General features: G+C 37.1%; 1 protein-coding gene across 1 annotated transcript in view; it reads right to left on the bottom strand.

Annotated features, from left to right (window-relative positions):
* Window positions 1-22,314, bottom strand: part of LOC110455449 — a 127,424-nt gene that overhangs the window by 13,050 nt on the left and 92,060 nt on the right. The window contains exons 9-15 of the mRNA XM_021505590.1: window positions 21,794-21,963; window positions 20,883-20,980; window positions 20,474-20,617; window positions 20,168-20,350; window positions 13,119-13,339; window positions 9,219-9,354; window positions 3,558-3,725 (exon numbers count right to left, since the gene is read on the bottom strand). Of these exons, the coding sequence (XP_021361265.1) occupies window positions 3,558-3,725; window positions 9,219-9,354; window positions 13,119-13,339; window positions 20,168-20,350; window positions 20,474-20,617; window positions 20,883-20,980; window positions 21,794-21,963 (1,120 nt within the window). The remainder of the gene's footprint in view (window positions 1-3,557; window positions 3,726-9,218; window positions 9,355-13,118; window positions 13,340-20,167; window positions 20,351-20,473; window positions 20,618-20,882; window positions 20,981-21,793; window positions 21,964-22,314) is intronic.

The raw sequence follows: 22,314 nt of genomic DNA, 5'->3' as shown, positions 1-22,314 counted from the left end.
CTTTGCCACTTATCACCATGTCCTACAAACCATACACTTTGCCACTTATCACCATGTCCTACATACCCCACACTTTGTCACTTATAACCATGTCCTACAGATACCACACTTTGTCACTTATCGCCATGTCCTACAAACCATACACTTTGTCACCTATCACCATGTCCTACAGACCCAACACTTTGTCATTTATCACCATGTCCTACAGACACCACACTTTGTCACTCACCATTTAATACAGACCCCACACTTTGTCACACACCATGTCCTACATACCCCACACTTTGTGACTTATCACCATGTCCTACAGACACCACACTTTGTCACTCACCATTTCCTACAGACCCCACACTTTGTCACTTATCCCCATGTCCTACATACCCCACACTTTGTCACTCACCATTTAATACAGACCCCACACTTTGTCACTTTCACCATGTCCTACAGACCCCCCACTTTGTCACTTATCCCCATGTCCTACATACCCCACACTTTGTCACTCACCATTTAATACAGACCCCACACTTTGTCACTCACCATTTAATACAGACCCCACACTTTGTCACACACCATGTCCTACATACCCCACACTTTGTCACTTATCACCATGTCCTACAGATACCACACTTTGTCACTTATCACCATGTCCTACAAACCATACACTTTGTCACTTATCACCATGTCCTACAAACCATACACTTTGTCACTTATCATCATGTCCTACAAACCCTACACTTTGTCGCTTATCACCATGTTGTACAAACCCAACACTTTGTTACTTATCACTATGTCCTACAAAACACCATATTTTGTCACTTATCACCTATGAACCTTACAATTTTTTTCTGATCACCATCAAGAGAAATGCATTATAGTAAAATTTTCTATAAAAAACTTCTTGAACATCTATCTCTTAGATGGTGTTTTGAAATATTTCATTTAATAATTCAACATTTGTTAATTTGAAACATGGTTACAGAGTGGTTAAATTGGTTTCCATGGTAATATTAACACATATAATGATAGACATTATGGTTTGTTATAGTTTTTGACAGAATCATCGATCAATACAAATTGTTGCTGATTCTATGACGCATAATGAATTAGCGTAAAAATGGTCTGTTATTTTCATGAAAACTTTCTTATGAACAATCAAGTTTGAACATATCAGCACAACTTAAGCAATCCAGCTGAAAATAATCAGGATTTTAGATTTTATTTTATTAAATTATTTCAAAGGATTGAAAATGAAAATTTATTACTTTATGATAATGAGATCAGCATATAAATAGCTGACTCAGCGCAATTCAACCACTGAATTTACATAAATGAAAATTAGAAGCATAAAAACATTAGTTTTGGCACATAAAGTGACTCATTTTGGATTTCAAAATATTGGCAATACAGCAATATTTCTGTAGGCTATCTGTTAATTACCAAAAACAAAACTCAACAGATAAGAAGCTATAGTTTAACAGGTCTCAGCCAGTCTGATCCATGGCTTTCATATTCTATTATGGGGTCTATAGAGTCTGATCCATGGCTGTCATCTTCTATCATGGGGTCTATAGAGTCTGATCCATGGCTGTCATCGTCTATCATGGGTTCTATAGAGTCTGATCCATTGCTGTCATCGTCTATCATGGGGTCTATAGAGTCTGATCCATGGCTGTCATCGTCTATCATGGGTTCTATAGAGTCTGATCCATTGCTGTCATCGTCGATCATGGGGTCTATAGAGTCTGATCCATGGCTGTCATCGTCTATCATGGGTTCTATAGAGTCTGATCCATTGCTGTCATCGTCTATCATGGGGTCTATAGAGGCTGTTCCATGGCTGTCATCGTCTATCATGAGGTCTATAGAGTCTGATCCATGGCTGTCATCGTCTATCATGGGGTCTATAGAGTCTGATCCATGCCTGTCATCGTCTATTATGGGGTCTATAGAGTCTGATCCATGGATGTCATCTTCTATTATGGGGTCTATAGAGTCTGATCCATGGATGTCATCTTCTATTATGGGGTCTATAGAGTCTGATCCATGGATGTCATCTTCTATTATGGGGTCTATAGAGTCTGATCCATGGATGTCATCTTCTATTATGGGGTCTATAGAGTCTGATCCATGGCTGTCATCGTCTATCATGGGTTCTATAGAGTCTGATCCATTGCTGTCATCGTCTATCATGGGGTCTATAGAGTCTGATCCATGGCTGTCATCGTCTATCATGGGGTCTATAGAGTCTGATCCATGGCTGTCATCGTCTATCATGGGGTCTATAGAGTNTGGGTCTATAGAGTCTGAGCCATGGCTGTCATCTTCTATCATGGGGTCTAGACCTCGTATCACTTTCCCACTTCTACATATACAAGAACGTGTCGTAGCCTTAGTTCTGACCCTAACTCTACGCCCTTTGGTAGAGTTTCAATATCAACGATACCTATACATATCATAGACTGGCAGTATTCACCAGGTAGCTTATCCTCAAGGTAGGAACCAAATCATACCAATAGAATAACAAGTTATAGTCGTATATGTCGATCTCAGTAAATCAGAAGTGATGTATGACAGCCATTTTGGAATTTTGTGACTTCAGGTAATACGACACTATTTAAGAAGGAGATCCAGTATGTTCCCTTTACCAAAATGAACAATGACAGGTCGGAAAGGGCAACACCAAGGTATAACATATATATATCCCTTGTTGTATTTTCATTAACAATGACCAAACCTCAGTGTATCACCATGTACAATTTCATTAATATCAGACTTTAAGGCTCAAGATAACCTCTGGAAATGAAAATATCGACAGACAGATGAATGAAAAATGTAATTACTATAGGGCATCAGCATCTCTTAAGCAGAGCCAATAAAAATATGTAACAAAATTTTCAAATTGATCCACAAAAATAGAAAGTAAAGCATTTTTTCTGTCTTCAAATCGCTTCTATGATCATCATCCCATTCTGTTAAGCCTAGAGGACTCATTCTCCTGATAATCAAATTCCGAGTTAGACAATTTAATCATCTTCCGAGACTGTATAACCAGAATATTGTGTGACACTTACCAGTAGCCTACGTATACTGGGGAGACAGAGTTTATGACCTTTCACTTCCCACGACACTTTACTGGGTAGTTGCATGATTTCCATAACAGACTTCCTTGAATTTTTCACAGAGCTAGGTATTCCACTGTGACTGAATCCCGTCCCTGTAATGTCATTACATTTGATGGCAAGGCTGTCGGAGATTAGTCTGACCTGCAGTGGGTCTTCTGATGATACCGTAGATCAGGTTAAAGGACTGATCTTAAGGGGAATCAGCCACTGAACTGATTAGAAATTCAAAATCGTAGGGTTATGACCAGGAGAACTTCTCTATGAACCTGGAGGCGTATGTACATCAGCTAAGAGGAAATCAGGGACGTAATCCGGTACATAAAGATAATTGCGCTGTCCCACCTTGCTTACAATCATGACTCACATGCATAAAATATCTGGATGACCATTGGTCATGTAAGTACATAGTGACTGCAGTAGGTACTCATTACTTACCAGTTTCTTAATGTTGTCTTGCATATCTGGTATATAGTAGTTTCCTTGCGGCGCGTTTGGCATTTTTATTCGTACATAATGGTCTGAGGGATTGAGCTGTCTCTTACTACACACAGACTCTAGCAGGTGCTGAACTGAGGTCTTCTTGTCCACTCCTACCAAAATGTTCTGAAAAACAATACACAGTTGTCACTGACCATTCACAGATGGTGTTTTTATGTTTTTTTTACGTCCAGTCTGTGATGACCAGTGGGGACATAACAACCGTATACTATTTACTGGGACTGGTCGACAGTGCTATAGTCCTGTGTCTACTCTCACTTATACACAGAGAATTAGGTATATGATGACAGAAGATGATTAGTGATTTACCTTACACCGTCACGGTAGTAAACGTGTCTACCTGAGTCAATACTGAAATACCTGTACCTGTTAGTGTATTTGATATTGTTAATCAATACAGGTATGTTCTGACACCACATACATACACAATGTCATTTTGGAGCTGAACATTGCTTGTTCTTGGATATTAAATTATGCACATTGAAATATGCTGTAAATCAAAAATGAAGAGAAAACAAATGAATCTATAACAATATAATAATAGTTTACCTGTTTGCATGGTGTTTTAGATACATTAGGTGTTCAGAAACATGAACATTATATAAAATGAAGGTATAGACATGTACATACTGTTATTAATATCTATATCACTAATTAAGATATGTAATTAAAATCTTTATAACTATAATTAAAATTTCTATAATGAGCTGTACAATCATGGAAATTCTGTCTACCATTATATTACCATTTCAATTAGAGACAGACAATCTTAAATGTCAAAATTACAATATACATTATGATATTCCATATAGAATTATAAATAAATTATCACTAGAAATGTGTGAGAACACTACATACCTAAACGCCAATCACCCTACTGGTATAATACCCCTAGAGGTAGCTGTTTCTCCGTGTCCCTCAGATTAGTGTATACCCAGGCCCTACTTGACAGGTGTGAGTATATATCTGAACACTTGTAGTCAGACCACAGAACATGCATGTTTAAGTATAGGGCGATGAAAGCATGTATTATAAGTAGCTTTAAATGTTTAGATTGACAGACATGAATATTCTGTTCAAAGCAATGTTTAAAAATTTAATAAAGTTTATACATTTGCTTGAGGGCAAAACAAATACAAGTGTTTTTACAATTACAGGTGAGGTCATTAAGGGCAGCGAGCGACTTATTAGGATATTTAAGGTTAACAATCCACCCAATAGTTGTATGTCACCCCCAGAGACAATATAGGGACACCGGAGCCGTCCATTGATCACACGGGGTAGGGGAGGTAGACATGCTCTTCACTTCATTCCGAGATATACACATATATTACCACAGTACAGGAATAGTGTTCACACAATGGAGGTTTCAACTTATTTTCACCAGGAAATGACGGTTTTTCTTGCCGACACACTGACCGTGTGACATGCTGACACTGACCAGTAGACCATTAGAAGTGGTTTGTCTGTTAAATACAGGTGCTTGTTTGGTCACTATATGAACCAAATGCCAAATCAATCAGACCTTTAGATTAAAAAGTTACAAAATTTTGTCTTAATGTTTCAAGATCTAAAAGTCTTTTAATGATTCTGGTTATACATTTGAATATCTGTATGATTTTCAATGTTTTATAAAATTGGTTTGGTTTTGCAATAACTTTGCTTGAGTATCAATACTGTATAGCGCATTACCTTCACAGAAGTGTTATTTTTTGCTATATAAACCCTGAGAATACAATTTCCACTTAGTATGGACTTTTGACTATTAACTGTTCAGTGTGAAATTCAAAGACATGAATTCATTTCTAGAACAAAACTGTGAACTTTTAATTGACCAATATGAGAAATGAATGCGCTGTACAGTACCTCAACTTCTTTACCCTATTTTGTCTTGCACCAGACTGTTCAGGTTTCTACAGAGGGGCCAGCTCAGTAAAGGCATGTTACAGTTACATGTTGTGTACTGCTTCTTGAAAATATATTTTCAAAATCAAATAAAGCCAAATATATAACCTAGGATGGTTAAGTTCTATGTTTCATAGTAATTTGATCATTTTCAGAACTGTAAAAGATAAACCAAGTTTTCCAAGAAGCAATACTCCAGCAAACTATTTCAAGGTCAATGTTAATACATTCTACTTAAAGGTCAAGGGTAAACCAATATACCAGTTGTTCTTGGTTGTCGGATTCCTGCCAACAGATTATACACACTAGAAATTAATGTTGTGAGTTGACCGTGTCATTGTAAAGCTCAATCAAGTCATTTCCATATCTAACAATGCTACACTGGCTGGGACGTTTCAGTAACATCAGTTGTACCCATAGTATCCAATAATCTGGTGGAGTAAACCTTCTTCAGTAGTTTACTGTTTGTCATTGATCGAGAACATTACCTTAACCTTTCACCTAAGATGTCCAAACCGCACGAAGTATTAAAAGATTCTCGGAAGCATTGAACATCCATTCATCAAGCTCATAATCTGATGTGTGCTCAATGCTAGAAACATAGATCTCCGAGACGAGGACATTTCGGAGTGAAGGTTACATAAATAGAACCCAGAATGGCCGTAAACAATTGGTATCCGAGATAGGACACTGCCAACTAGAATTTGTATGGAGAGATGTGAGATCAGACTGATTTAACTGCCATGCGTCATCTCTGGATCTACTGCACTGCACTGCACTGCACACTAGAGCTGTAAGCCATGGAGAAACATTCTGTCATTTACTGTTGATTCTCATTCACTTGCCAACATCAATCTTCCTTTTATTATTAGTATAGACCCAAAATTTTAACTACTGTCTCATGTAGTTGAAAGCACAATTGACATTTACCATGAATTTTAAAAATTATAAGAACTAAACAATCTTCATTACATGTATGCAAGGCAACAACTAAACTGACAATTACATCTAATACCATATTTATCTAAAAATAAGCCCATGCCCGGTAAAAGACCTGCCATATCTATCACAGGTTAGCAGTAATGTCAACAAATGCTATTGTATGGTCCTGTAATAAGCCCATCCCACAACTCTGAAACAGATATGATGTGTTGGCCCCCTGGGTTTAGTATGGGGTAAATAGGGTACTTACAAACCTAAGGAGAAATCTGAAAATTTTCTGGAAAAAAAAAGGTACTCTGACCCCTATTGGACAAAATTATAGAATATTTGACCATGTGCATGGTTAAATCACTTATATATAATTCATTAAGTCAAATTATGATCAAGGATGAACATTTCCTTCCTAATAGGGGACAGTTGGCTTAGATATGTATGCAATACTTTCTGGATCTAAACAGTCGTCCTTTACTGTGATTCATATCTCTTCCATTAGAATAATAACTCTAATGATATGCATGAACATATACATGGAAATGCATCAATCATCTTTCAGAATAATTTGTCAAAATCATAATTGTAAGAACACTTTCTTACCTGTCCTGATCACAATGTAAAATATCCAGATAAATGTTGTAGGTATATGTAATGTTTATAATGAGCCAAACATGTAAAATAGCCAGTCCACTGATGATGTTACACCAATCTTTATCATGACTATTAGTACCTGTCAGACAGCTGGCCCTCTGGACACACACAAATCCAGATAACACACTCCCTAGCTGGACAGGTAAACATCTACCTTAGCCCTGAGAAAACTACAGTAACGGCCACAAAATCATTGGAGCGTCCTACCATCCATCATTATCACAAAATCAGGAAAACGAAAGAAAGATATCTATAATTACACCATTATAGGCTTACCAGTGTGAACCTATTTCTGTTTGATGCTCGGAAATAACTGTAATTGTCTGAGTCAAATGAAAGTTTGTCTGTCCAGTGTATTTGACTGCATGCTCCATAATAACAGTCCAGCCTCTGGGAACTTCTACAATTACTCACAAATAGCCAAAAAAAAATCAAGTTTAATGGCTCTACATACCTGTACAGGTAATTACATATACCTTCAGGTCAGCAACAAGGTTTTACCTGAGATCTAAGTCACAGATTACTGTCATCCACTGAGTTGACTTGATGTGTGAAAATGTAAAATAATTCTAATGGTTTGGTGGTGGGGATGTAATACATAAAATACATACACCTGACCATACACAGGTACCAATACATACACCTGACCATACATAAGTACCAATACATACACCTGAACATACACAGGTCCCAATACATACACCTGACCATACACAGGTATCAATACATACACCTGACCATACACAGGTACCAATACATACATCTGACCATACACAGGTACCAATACATACACCTGACCATACATAAGTACCAATACATACACCTGACCATACACAGGTACCAATACATACACCTTACCATACATAAGTACCAATACATACATCTGACCATACACAGGTACCAATACATACACCTGACCATACACAGGTACCAATACATACACCTGACCATACACAGGTACCAATACATACACCTGACCATACACAGGTACCAATACATACACCTGACCATACACAGGTACCAATACATACACCTGACCATACACAGGTACCAATACATACACCTGACCATACACAGGTACCAATACATACACCTGACCATACACAGGTACCAATACATACACCTGACCATACACAGGTACCAATACATACACCTGACCATACACAGGTACCACCAATAAGTAGCTGAAAATTATATACTATCTCTACAAATGATGCTATATGATTTAGCTTACCAAGGAGAATCATTTGTTACCAATACACTATATTCTGTGTGGTGACACCCATTAAAATTCTGATGAGAAATGACTTCAATAAAGCTGTAACATACTTTATAAAGTAACTATTTAAGTAACTATAATGGAGACAGAAAGATGTAATAGTGAAGTGGATACAGGGATGAAACCATTATTATATTATTGACTATAAAAACAGTTTAAAACCCATCAAATCAGGGTATCGGTATAAAAGATCAGGCTGTTAACTTAGGCAGGGGACCTCAGAAATGGAAAGGTCACATAACCCCACATCATGGTCTTGGTTATAGCTGTAATGGATCACAGCACAGGTATGTTATCTCAGTTATATGGGAGTAATGGGGTAATAACACTTTAGTCCTAATGGAAGCTTATAAATATGAATATTTACATCATCATTCTTCTTGAAAAGGGACAGAGCTGATGTGCGAGGCTAGCTTTTGTGAGACAAGGGAGTTAACCCATTTTGTGAGACAAGGGAGATAACCCATTTTGTGAGACAAGGGAGTTAACCTAGCCATTTTTGTGAGACAAGGGAGTTAACCTAACCGTTTTTGTGAGACGCCCATGCCCGGTAAAAGAGTGAGACAAGGGAGATAACCCATTTTGTGAGACAAGGGAGTTAACCTAACCATTTTTGTAGGACAAGGGAGTTAACCCAATTCTGGGAGACAAGGGAATTTACCCATTTTGTGAGACAAGGGAGTTTACCCGTTTTGAAAACACATCTTACTGAACCCCAGTAGTGACTTGTTCACCTCAACCGAATAAAAAAACAAGCAAACAAATATAGAATTATGTATATGTCAGAGATTTACCTGGGATTAGGTAGAACAAAGTAACAGACTCACCTGGTTATTAGGTAAAGCTATGCGAGACAGTGTTTCCATTATGGCGCTTTCTTCTGACTTGTCAGAGATGCCATCAGGTATGTCCTTGTATAGATCAGCTACAACCTCGTCAAAGTCTGTAGCCTTGTACACACCACTGAAATATTACAAGTTCTGTTAAACAACACTAAATACCTCTACAAACAAGACTTACCAACCTCTAGGCCTGTTAAGTAAACAACAGTTATTCATCTCGACTATTTGATAATCTAATTATGTGGTTAACAACAAACTATTTTATCCACTTAACACTAATAAGTGTTTATTTTTCCTTGTGTCTGTGTTCTGCTGTGTATAGACCCATGTGTCCTGTATACTCCACTCACTCTTGTGTGGATTAATAAAGCTTTATATCTATACTGTGATTAAATGTCCTAGTCTTATTTTACTGATATAACCTACTTTCATTCAGCCATGTTAATACAATGCCATCTGTTCTTGACTAGGAAAGACATTCTAAATACAATTCTAAACGTAGCAACAGTTCTACAAGATGTCTGTGAGCTATATAATTAAGACTTGATATACATCCCTTTTACTTAAACACTGAAAACAATTTATGGGAAGATTTGGTTTAGTCAACATTTTTAGACAGAAATGAAACACACAACCAAAAAACAAACTGAAATGTCGGAGAAGTTTGCCAAGCTAACTATACTACCTGAATCGTCACAGAGAGTGTAGATGATATTGGGTTTTAATTGACACCAACTGTTGACAGCAAGGTAAAAATATGTGACTGGAGTCCACTTGGAACTGTTCTATGGTTATAAGCATCAGGTATTCTGACATTTCCTCTCATTCTTCACAATATAATTAATCTCTCATCGGCAACATTTTATTCCTTAAACAAGTTTTTACTCTTGGAAACAGACACTGTGATGGTTTGGGCAGTACGATCCTCTATAAAACAGTTGAAATGGATGTATAGGAGAATTCAAATGTTTGGTCATGTTTGCTTACTCTTCCAAACAGAGCAAACGAGCATTACCTGATGTAGAAAACCTACTTTTGAACTCTGTGAGTGCCACGCTTCAGTTCCAATTACAAAAGTGTGTCATATCATTATCAAGTTCTGTACTGCCTAACTTTGCGTTCCTGATCATAGTGTGTCATAACATTATCAAGTTCTGTACTGCCTAACTTGGTGTTCCTGACCATAGTGTGTCATATCATTATCAAGTTCTGTACTGCCTAACTTGGCGTTCCTGACCATAGTATATGTCATATCATTATCAAGTTCTGTGCTGCCTAACTTGGTGTTCCTGACCATAGTGTGTCATATCATTATCAAGTTCTGTACTGCCTAACTTGGCGTTCCTAACCAGGTTACATTTGCCACTAGATGCAGAATGAATAGTGAAAGTTTTAACATGACAGAATATTTTATGGATAGAAAAAGTTAAAATTTAAATAGAATTTATGAGATCCTTATCACAACTTCATCAGTCAAAGATTTTTTTGTTTTGTTTTTGTATCCCATTTTCATACACTTGAAATAAAAATCAGATCATATCCAAAATTGATTCCCCTTCCATATCATCCTTTTTAATAAAATCCTGACAGAATATGTTAAGTGATCTATGATGATGGCAGGATGATAAACCATTCCCTTACCTAGACTGTGTATGTAAGACTGAGACATCACATCCCTCCTCATACCTATGCCCATACAGGACACACGATCTAGACCTAAATACAGGTTGCGTGATCTTGCCCCTCCCATGAGACCAGAAGTATTTAAGATTAATCTGAAGATTTCTTCACATTCAAGCTAAAACTATTGATTTAAAAAAAGACCTGATGGTTTTGTGTTCAGGAAGAAAACAGCTGTTATCTAAATGGATTCTCTGCAAAATACACCGCAATATCAGACATCCTCAATTATTTACAGAGGAGAAATTGATACAAATTGAAATCATGTTGAGTTGTTGTCTGCAGATGTCTACATATGTCAGAGAATAGCAATTGTTTAATCAAAACCAACTGTATCTAACCTGGGATGTAAATATGGATTTCATTAAATTCAATTAAGTGAAAAAATGATATGGCAAGAGGCCCAGAAGACCTGTATTGCTCACCTTGATATCTAAGCAATGCTAAAAAAATATTCTCTTTAATATAACACTGATTTTATTTTTTTTAAATTTTGGCTCTGTCTCTAATAGCTTTCAAAAACTTAAAACCTGAATTTCCTCACTTTGTGCCAAGACCCCGGGGAAGCTACACACTCTATTTACATAACAATACAAAGGGACCAAGGATGCTTCATAGGAAATGTGGATTAGATCATATACGCACATTGAGTTAAAAGGAGGGAATTTGAAATGTTTCCATGTTATGACCCAGGGACTTATTCTCCAGGGCTAGGCAAGACCTCTGGGCTTATTCTGGTAGTATGACTGTATTTATCTCCTCATGCCCAGCAACTGTATATATGAACTTCTAGAGTGGGGATCATAAACATTTCCATGTTACAACCAAGGAACAGAGTTCCCTGGGGCAGAGCCAGACCCCAGACCAATCTCGAGAACAGAATTCAGTTCTTCTCTTCATACTCAATAACTGTTTATTGGGATATAAACCATTGCAGTGTAATGATCCTGGAACCTTAAATATTTTTTTGTGTGGGAAATACTGGACCCCAGGGTTTCACCTTTATCAGACAAAATATTTACTGTATAGAATTCATACTTACTCAGTACTGGATCTACCTTGTACATAAGACCTAATATTTACTGTTGACAACTCATACTTACTCAGTACTGGAGCTACCTTGTTCATAAGACCTACTATTTATTGTTGACAACTCATACTTACTCAGTACTGGAGCTACCTTGTACATAAGACCTAAAATTTACTGTTGACAACTCATACTTACTCAGTACTGGATCTACCTTGTAGATAAGACCTAATATTTACTGTTGACAACTCATACATACTCAGTACTGGAGCTACCTTGTACATCAGACCTAATATTTACTGTTGACCACTCATACTTACTCAGTACTGGATCTACCTTGTAGATAAGACCTAATATTTACTGTTGACAACTCATACTTTCTCAGTACTGGAGCTACCTTGTTCATAAGACCTACTATTTACTGTTGACAACTCATACATACTCAGTACTGGAGCTACCTTGTCCATAAGACCAACTATTTACTGTTGACAACTCATCCTTACTCAGTACTGGAGCTACCTAGTTCATAAGACCTACTATTTATTGTCGACAACTCATACTTACTCAGTACGGGAGCTACCTTGTACATAAGACCAACTATTTACTGTTGACAACTCATACTTTCTCAGTACTGGAGCTACCTTGTTCATAAGACCTAAAATTTACTGTTGACAACTCATACTTACCCAGTACTGGAGCTACCTTGTACATAAGACATAATATTAAATGTAGACAACTCATACTTTCTCATTACTGGAGCTACCTTGTACATAAGACGTAATATTTACTGTAGACAACTCATACTTACTCAGTACTGGATCTACCTTGTACATAAGACCTAATATTAACTGTTGACAACTCATACTTACTGAGTACTGGAGCTACCTTGTACATAAGACCCAATATTTACTGTAGACAACTCATACTTACTCAGTACTGGAGCTACCTTGTACATAAGACATAATATTAACTGTAGACAACTCATACTTTCTCAGTACTGGAGCTACCTTGTACATAATACCTAATATTTACTGTAGACAACTCATACTTACTCAGTACTGGAGCTACCTTGTACATAAGACCTAATATTTACTGTAGACAACTCATACTTACTCAGTACTGACGCTCTTTGACGGGCTCNTCAGACCTAATATTTACTGTTGACAACTCATACTTACTCAGTACTGAGGCTCTTTGAAGGGCTTGGCTTTATGTTGTATCTAAAGGTGCCATCCCCCCGTGGGGAGAGCATTCCCCCCTTGTGGTGACCTTTGCCATAGATGTTGGGTACCACAAGCGGCTTCCTGGCACACACAAGAGCATGGAAGGACGTCACAGTGAAGATCCCAAGCCTCCCGAGGGTCGTCTTAGTGGACTTGGATGCACTGGCAAGGAGGACCTGACAATGTGGAAGAGAAATTATACAATTATTGTACCAGATTTGACGTCATGGACATGAACATGAACATCAATTTCACCCCATATGACTTGTCTGTTCACTTGCTAACACTTAACCTAATTCTGGTGTCGCTAACTCGGAGCCTCCCTCGGACATCACAACTCTTGACTTGCTAATAGGGCACTCTGTAATCATGTCCATCCCTAGTCTGTGCTTGTATGTTCCACTAACATCCATTTGTGTGAATAGCGGTGATTACATTATTGTCCTCGGCCCTGACATAGATCCTGTATAATTTACTAGAGATATATCTCACACAGTCTGTAGGTAATTATCATATATTGGTCTTCTTATGATGGCCAAATCAAAGTAACTCAATCAGACTGGGTAGGGAACTACGGTGACACATCACTATTCCGAATCAACTCATTTCTACAACTCAAAAATCATTAAAAAGTCATCAAATCTTAATAACTTCCCAACAATTGTATTCATGCCTGAATCAAGTCACAATGTCAAAAAATGTCATCACAACCTTATACTTGAAGAAATCTGTGTATTACAACATTACTGAAAAGTCAATTGACGTGGACTTCCAGAAGTGAGGATATCTCAATAGAGTTACAGTGCCTATATTTTATGTTTGTGTATGATAAGCTAGAGCCATTATTTTCTATTTGTTTCAAGTCCAGTACATTGTACGTAGCTGAATCACTATAGTTCTGTAAGCAAAAAAAATATGTCAACTTTTTTTTTTACATATTAACAGTTCAAAGCAGAATTTCATATTAACATAGGCCATCCCACTTAGGTAACATACACAGGTATGTAACATATACCAGGTAACATACACAGGTATGTAACATATACCAGGTAACATACACAGGTATACCAGGTAACATACACAGGTATGTAACATATACCAGCAGTAAGTAATATAACGTTGTCATGGACCTCTAGGCCTGCACCTGGTCATTTTAACTGTTATAAATTGTTAAATCTGTTAAGTTTAATGCCCAGTTGTCAAAATAAATCACAAGGTAACACACATCACATAAAAACACATGTTATCTAACTCAAAAGAGGGTATGTTAGGAGGAAAAGGTGATACAATGTATTTAACTGAGAACAATGTCAATATCAGTGGAAAGAATACAATTAACATATAAATCATGATCACAATCCCCATCAGTAAGGAGTCATCACAAAGTATAATTGGATGACTTCAACATCAATCCAATGAAATCAGGAATGTCAAAGATTTCTCCTGCTACAATAACATATACAATTGTAGGTCAGAATGTCTTTGATAAGCATAACAAGCAATGAAAGACGTAATCCTTAGTTCCCATAAATTGCCAGCAGTAATCTTGTAGTCCACACAATTTCTTAAAAGTTGTCCTGAAGTTCAAATAACTTGCCAGCAGCAATCCTTAAGGTTGCACTTACAGTAAAGCTGTAGTTTACATAACTTGCCTTTAGTAATGAAGACCAAAGGTAACCTACCAGAGAAAAAGTTCCATATAGAACAGATGAAGATTTTCCAACACTTAAGCAGTATCCAAGCTTTGCCTGCACAGTAGCGCTACCCTCAGTGCTGTGTGTTCACCAGCAGTTGTAGCCAGTGTGGTGGGAATCGATGGCTCTTACTTCATACACACTGATCAATGTCCCCCTGTTGTTATCATTCATCATAGTCAATTCAACTTAAGGGACATTTCAACCAGTTTACTTTTATCGGTAGCAATTCAGCGGAAAACAATGTTTTAAGCTTGGAGTATGACAAGTGAGGGAGGGACAAAGGGAACACAGGGTCTGTCCCGTTATAGATTGACTAGGAAATCAGGGGCGGCACTACACAGCTGTTCTCCTACATATCACACGCCTGATTACTCCCACAAGCCAGTCCTGCTAGTCACAACACCAATCACATCCATCGCACTGATCTTCTGTCATCACAGGCTCAATCTGACCGGCCAGCCATCACTGACCAGCCCAGCCATCACTGACCAGACAGATTTATAATTATTGATCTTCAAGGACGAAATGACCAACAGAATCATAGATCTAAACAAGGAAACTGGTAAATAATTGCTTTGTAGATAATAAGGAGGTGGACGTTACGTTTTTAATAATAGCTTAAGGACGTACCAAAAGGTGAGTGTGGAAAGTTAGGGCTGGTGGATGGAAGAGAGGGAGGAAACAAAACTTACAAGTCTACCAAACTGACATCCAAACCTCTATAGGCTCTGGAGGGATAATACAAGCAGCCTTCATCCTAACCTCTATAGGCTCTGGAGGGATTATACAAACAGCCTTCATCCTAACCTCTATAGGCTCTGGAGGGATAATATAAACAGCCTTCATCCTAACCTCAATAGGCTCTGGAGAGATAATACAAACAGCCTTCATCCTAACCTCTATAGGCTCTGGAGGGATAATACAAACAGCCTTCATCCTAACCTCTATAGGCTCTGGAGGGATAATACAAACAGCCTTAATCCTAACCTCTATAGGGTCTGGAGCGATAATACAAACAGCCTTTATCCTAACCTCTATAGGGTCTGGAGAGATAATACAAACAGCCTTCATCCTAAACCCTATAGGCTCTGGAGGGATAATACAGACAGCCTTCATCCTAAACCCTATAGGATCAATAAACAAACATTATCAACATAAGATGACATTACACAAATAACCTGATTGAACAATTAAAATGTTCAAGCCAGTTAATTACTTTTCATAGTGGACACATTAGTCATGTCCACCACTGCTATCATCCTGTAAGCCACTGGTATACAATCTTTTTTATTAACTATGTCATTCTTTTTCAACCAATGGAGTCATATGATCAATAGTCATGCAAACATTTGGTTAAAAAAAGTCCTATCAATCTTGTCTATGTCAACCATTGTTGTCATCCTTTGTCAACCATTGCTATCACCCTTTGTCAACGATTGCTATCACCCTGTGTCAACCATTGCTATCACCCTTTGTCAACCCTTGCTATCATCCTTTGTCAACCATTGCCATCACCCTTTGTCAACCATTGCTATCGCCCTTTGTCAACCATTGCTATCAGCCTTTGTCAACCATTGCTATCATCCCTTGTCAACCATTGCTATCACCCTTTGTCAACCCTTGCTATCATCCTTTGTCAACCATTGCTATCACCATTTGTCAACCATTGCTATCACCTTTTGTCAACCATTGCTATCATCCTTTGTCAACCATTGCTATCATCCTTTGTCAACCATTGCTATCACCCTTTGTCAACCATTGCCATCACCCTTTGTCAACCATTGCTATCACCCTTTGTCAACCATTGCTATCTTCCTGTGTCAGTCATCCTATAGAAAATCATGTCATCCAAGTACCTCCTGCATCCTTCAGAAGGGCATATCACAAAGGAACAAAAATTAATTTATATTACAAGTACAGACTATCAAGAGATAGAATCAATCATTATGTCTTTGATTTTTGCACTTAATCTGAATAATCATTTGTCTAACTTATTTCTGCACTTTTGAGCCAATATTAAAGAAATTAACAGCACTTCAAAAATATCAATAACTGCTGAGAGCAGCGCTGTCATCAATCATGGAAAAAGACTGGGTATGGTGTAAACAGAGACTGAGACAGGCACAATAATCTTAATTATCTCACGGAAAAACTTTGCACAGATCTCACAAATAAACATGTGCCATTAATTGGAGGAATCATAATGCATGAATGATTCAATCGGACAATTATACAAAATCAAATTTACAATTGTGCAAAATGTTCCTATTGCAGACACATCAACATTTCCAAACAAAAACACCAGCAGCATACTGTAATTCAGTGGAAACCTGTTCATCCACTTTCAATCCTGGTGGTTTGACTATAAAACAGGGGTTTTATTGGAACAATTTAATACAGAACAAGAGAGATCTTTATCCTTAAAACAACAGGGAACACCTGGATCAGCTGTAGCTGGAGTAACCAGGCTCTTCGGCTGATCCTAAGGCTCTGAAGCCATACACAGACTCCAGTAGTATGGAATTCACGCTCTACACATATTCATAGTAAACATTTGTTTTTATGGCAAGAAATTGAATTACATTGTCCTAAAAATTCGTCATTCGTTAATCTAGATTTTTTTTTTTTTTTATAAGTGAAGTGTGTAGAGCCAGGTAAAAATGTGTTTAGAATTCACTGTATAGGTAAACGTGATTTAATGTTTACAATTCACTGTAAAGGTCAACGTGATTTGATGTTTACAATTCACTGTACAAGTAAACATATTTTGATGTTTAAAATTCACTGTAAAAATGTGGTTTGATATTCAGGCAAATCCATATCAATCTTCAAGCATGTAGCTATATATGTTGAACGCAATCTTAAATGTTACATTTATTCGTTAAATGCGGTGGCATATTGTGTTTGACATTTAAAACCCAATTTAAAGCACAAATTAAATGAAAAATGGAAATACTGATAAAAACAATAACCTGGAAAACAGACCAAAACAAATAACACGGAGCAAATGGTGAAAGGGAAAATCTATGAAGGAAGTTAAACTTGTACAAAAAGCTGTGAATGGTTTGTTTGCAGAATTGGCTAGTGGAGTGAAGCAACCGTAATGTTAGAGGAAATCTGTGTTGATTGAAGTTTTCTGTGTGAAATTCATCTAGTAACTTCTCTTAATTAGCCAGCAACCCTGGACAATGAACAAATAAATCGGATGTTGAATGGAGTTTTCTGTTGTTGTGTTGTTGGGTGTGGGTACTTGTGTTTTAAAGTACACATCTTGTAGTGCATTAGGCCCCACTGACCTCTTCCTGATACATTTCTAACTAATGGATTTAAGTCTTTGCTCCCTCTTATTTAGATTTTGTTTGGCAGTTCATCCAATAGAGAAGGGATGTGAATGTGTTGAGTAAGTAAAGCTATGATTTAATGAAAGAGTATGTACTATGTAATCCATTTTTTCTTTAATATAACAAACTGTACAGGAAAAAATCAGCTTACTAGTTTGATGATCAGGGACAAAAATACCAATTTGTTAAATATGGTCATAGCAATATAAATATCAAAACTAACCCAAAACAGATAGATGGACAACATGATTACAATAGGGCACCCACATCTCTGAAACAGGCCCAAAATAATACTAAAATATATTTTATTTTCATATGTTTCATAAAGCTATCCTACAGCCATGCCTGCTTTACATAACATAGTTTTCTGTCAGACACCAAACATACATCAGCCAGCTGACGTAGATTAGTAGGATCTAAGCTCATTTTACTTACTGCTCTTAGTGGAACTAATTATACTTGATCAGAGGTTGTTGCCTTGTGACAATCCTCAATAGATCAATAACAAGTTAAACTAAAATTTAATACATGTACATCAAGTCCTGAAACTGTCAAAATGAAAGCACTAATGAATGAAATTGCTGTTACAGTTTAGACAATTCAGTAGGCTTGTTACAGTTTAGACAATTCAGTAGGCTTGCTACAGATTAGACAATTCAGTAGGCTTGCTACAGATTAGACAATTCAGTAGGCTTGCTACAGATTAGACAATTCAGTAGGCTTGCTACAGATTAGACAATTCAGTAGGCTTTTGTTACAGTTTAGACAATTCAGTAGGGTTGCTACAGTTTAGACAATTCAGTAGGCATGTTACTGTTTAGACAATTCAGTAGGCTTGTTAACCAGTTTAGACAATTCAGTAGGCTTGTTAACCAGTTTAGACAATTCAGTAGGCTTGTTAAACAGTTTAGACAATTCAGTAGGCTTGTTAACCAGTTTAGACAATTCAGTAGGCTTGCTACAGATTAGACAATTCAGTAGGCTTGCTACAGATTAGACAATTCAGTAGGCTTGCTACAGATTAGACAATTCAGTAGGCTTGCTACAGATTAGACAATTCAGTAGGCTGGTTACAGATTAGACAATTCAGTAGGCTTGCTACAGATTAGACAATTCAGTAGGCTGGTTACAGATTAGACAATTCAGTAGGCTGGTTACAGATTAGACAATTCAGTAGGCTTTTGTTACAGTTTAGACAATTCAGTAGGCATGTTACTGTTTAGACAATTCAGTAGGCTTGTTACAGATTAATCAGTTCAGTAGGCTTGTTACAGATTAGATAATTCAGTCGGCTTGTTACACATTAGACAGTTCAGTAGGCTTGTTACAGTTTAGACAATTCTGTAGGCTTGTTACAGGTTAGACAATTCAGTAGGCTTGTTACAGATTAATCAGTTCAGTAGGCTTGTTACAGATTAGACAATTCAGTAGGCTTGCTACAGTTTAGACAATTCAGTAGGCATGTTACTGTTTAGACAATTCAGTAGGCTTGTTAACCAGTTTAGACAATTCAGTAGGCTTGCTACAGTTTAGACAATTCAGTAGGCATGTTACTGTTTAGACAATTCAGTAGGCTTGTTAACCAGTTTAGACAATTCAGTAGGCTTGTTAACCAGTTTAGACAATTCAGTAGGCTTGCTACAGTTTAGACAATTCAGTAGTCTTGTTACAGATTAGACAATTCAGTAGGCTTGTTACAGTTTAGACAATTGTGTAGGCTTGTTACAGTTTAAAATACAGCAGGACTTGTTACTTTTTAGAAATTTAGTTGTGCTTTCTACATTTTTGACAATTCAGTAGGAATTTACTACATTATCTAGCTAAAACAAAATCTGTTATAAAATCATGCATTTTCTTGTTATATTTTTGAGAACAGAAGACTTTTGCAAATGATTTGAAAGATATTTTCATAAAAGCAAGTAAAAAACAAACAGAAAATTTCAGCTATTTCTAGTGACCAGCTCACCTTGGGGTTGGGCAGTTCTGTCCCTTGTAGAGAGGAAATGTAACATCGCAGGCGGTACTGTTCTATAAATAGCTTCTCCAGGTTCTCTTCCCATTGGCTGATCTGTTTAATGATGGCCTGACGACTACGTGGATCCTTGACAACTGTCAACTGGAGTTCTGCCATTTTCTTCATCTTCACGTCCTGTAACAATGACATGTGCCGTTTTACGAATGTGATGCAGTTTTATAACTTAGATGTATATTTATAAATATACATTTTTAATACAACACAGTAATATGTACTATTTTTATCACATCTACCTACCACATCAATGTTGGTTTCCAGTTTGTGTAGCTCGCTCTTCATCAGCCGTAGAGTATTGTCCTTCCCATGCTGCCGTGCAAACGCAGAGGCACATGCTGAATGTACAGCACAAATCCAGCTGTCTACCTCAGTAGGGGATAGAGCCTGGAAAAGGAAGGGTGGTGCTCCTTAATCAGGTCAGTAGTAAACTCTTATTAGTACAGGTAGGTCTGAAGGCCACAATAGCCTGATATTCACCTGAATATTTGTAGCATCATATAAGAAAACTAAGTCTAAACATAAATATAACAATACAAATATATATCACTGAATGAATTATATCCTGTATTCAAACTTTATGATTTTAATCAATTCTAATTTTTTTTCTGACAATTTTTTTAACTGATACTCCCTTAAAGAGTTGTCTTACCTGAAACAGGTAGGCATCACCGAAGGCAGTGCTTAGGGAGAATATGTTATCTCTCTTAGGATGCTCTGGGACTGCCTGGGTTATCCCCCCTTCAATGACTGAAAAAAAGTACTTGATTAATTGGTTGTTGAATCCTCAGATTTCTTATCGTTTAAGGTTCTAAAATGTCCTTGTAGACAGTTGCTGGTCTGCTGGCACTACATCATAGCAAAAGTTTATTTCAATTCAGTTATGTTTTTAAACCTGTGTCATGTATCAATCAATTTTTTTTTGGTGAACTTTTCAATTTCTGAAACAAAATACCTTGGATGGTCATTAAATCCTTTTCCATTTTTAGAAATTTATTTCAGATAACCCCAGTTTTTTTAAAAGAAGCACTTTTCTGTGATACATGGGAAAGAAAGCTATTGATCACAGAAGTCGGAGCTATACATCTTGTACAGTGTATTTGCCATATCTCACACCGACACATTTGCTTTATTTGATTTGGGCCTTCAACATTAGTTTCCATATTTTATGGCTTTCTATTTCTGTAAAACTGATCATTCAATTTTACAATCTATATATTTGGAATTATTGAGATGCATGTACTATAAGGACAGAAGAGTTAATATCACCCAAATGGATTATTGTAACGCCATTCAACCAGAATTCATTGTATTCTTCTTTTCTTATAAAAAAGTCATAAAGTTCTTTTGGTTTTCACAATGAAAAAGGTCCTTTTGAATGAAATGTTCATCTATAAAATCTCAAATAACACTTTGGAAGTTAACAAATGCTGTTTGCATTAAAAAAGTCAATTCCTGCAATGTCAATTTTTCAGTTTTGAGATGATTGGGTTAGTAGTGCTATTTGACATTAAGAATTATTTGCTGCCATGTTGAATTCAAAATCGAGGGCTATATAAGTACCTAGAATATGCCTTGGGATTGTGTTTTCATCTATCAAGGTTTCCTCGTCACAGTCAAAGAAGAGTAGCACGGTGCCCTTTAGACACACCCAGTAACGCTTCCACTTCCTCTTGGGTGCCAGCTCCAACTTCCTCTTCCTCTGTGTCAGCCAGTTCTTCACCACCAACCACCTATAGGGTACAATGGGATTTATACCAAATATAGACGTGTATATCTCGCAGACAATGTCAAAGCCAATGCTTCACCACCAACCACCTATAGGGTACAATGGGATTTATACCAAATATAGACGTGTATGTCTCACAGACAATGTCAAAACCAGTTCTTCACCACCAACCACCTATAGGGTACAATGGGAATTATACCAAATATAGATGTGTATGTCTCACAGACAATGTCAAAGCCAGTGCTTCACCACCAACCTCTATTGGGTACAATGGGATTTACAGAATATCAAATATAGACGTGTATGTCTCACAGACAATGTCAAAGCCAGTGCTTAAAACATCAGTCAGAAATTG

The sequence above is a fragment of the Mizuhopecten yessoensis genome, unplaced genomic scaffold (assembly GCF_002113885.1).
Source record: "Mizuhopecten yessoensis strain PY_sf001 unplaced genomic scaffold, ASM211388v2 scaffold8221, whole genome shotgun sequence".
Lineage (NCBI taxonomy): Eukaryota > Metazoa > Mollusca > Bivalvia > Pectinida > Pectinidae > Mizuhopecten > Mizuhopecten yessoensis.
The sequence above is the reverse complement of the archived record's forward strand: the minus strand, read 5'-3'. Positions and strand labels throughout refer to the sequence as shown.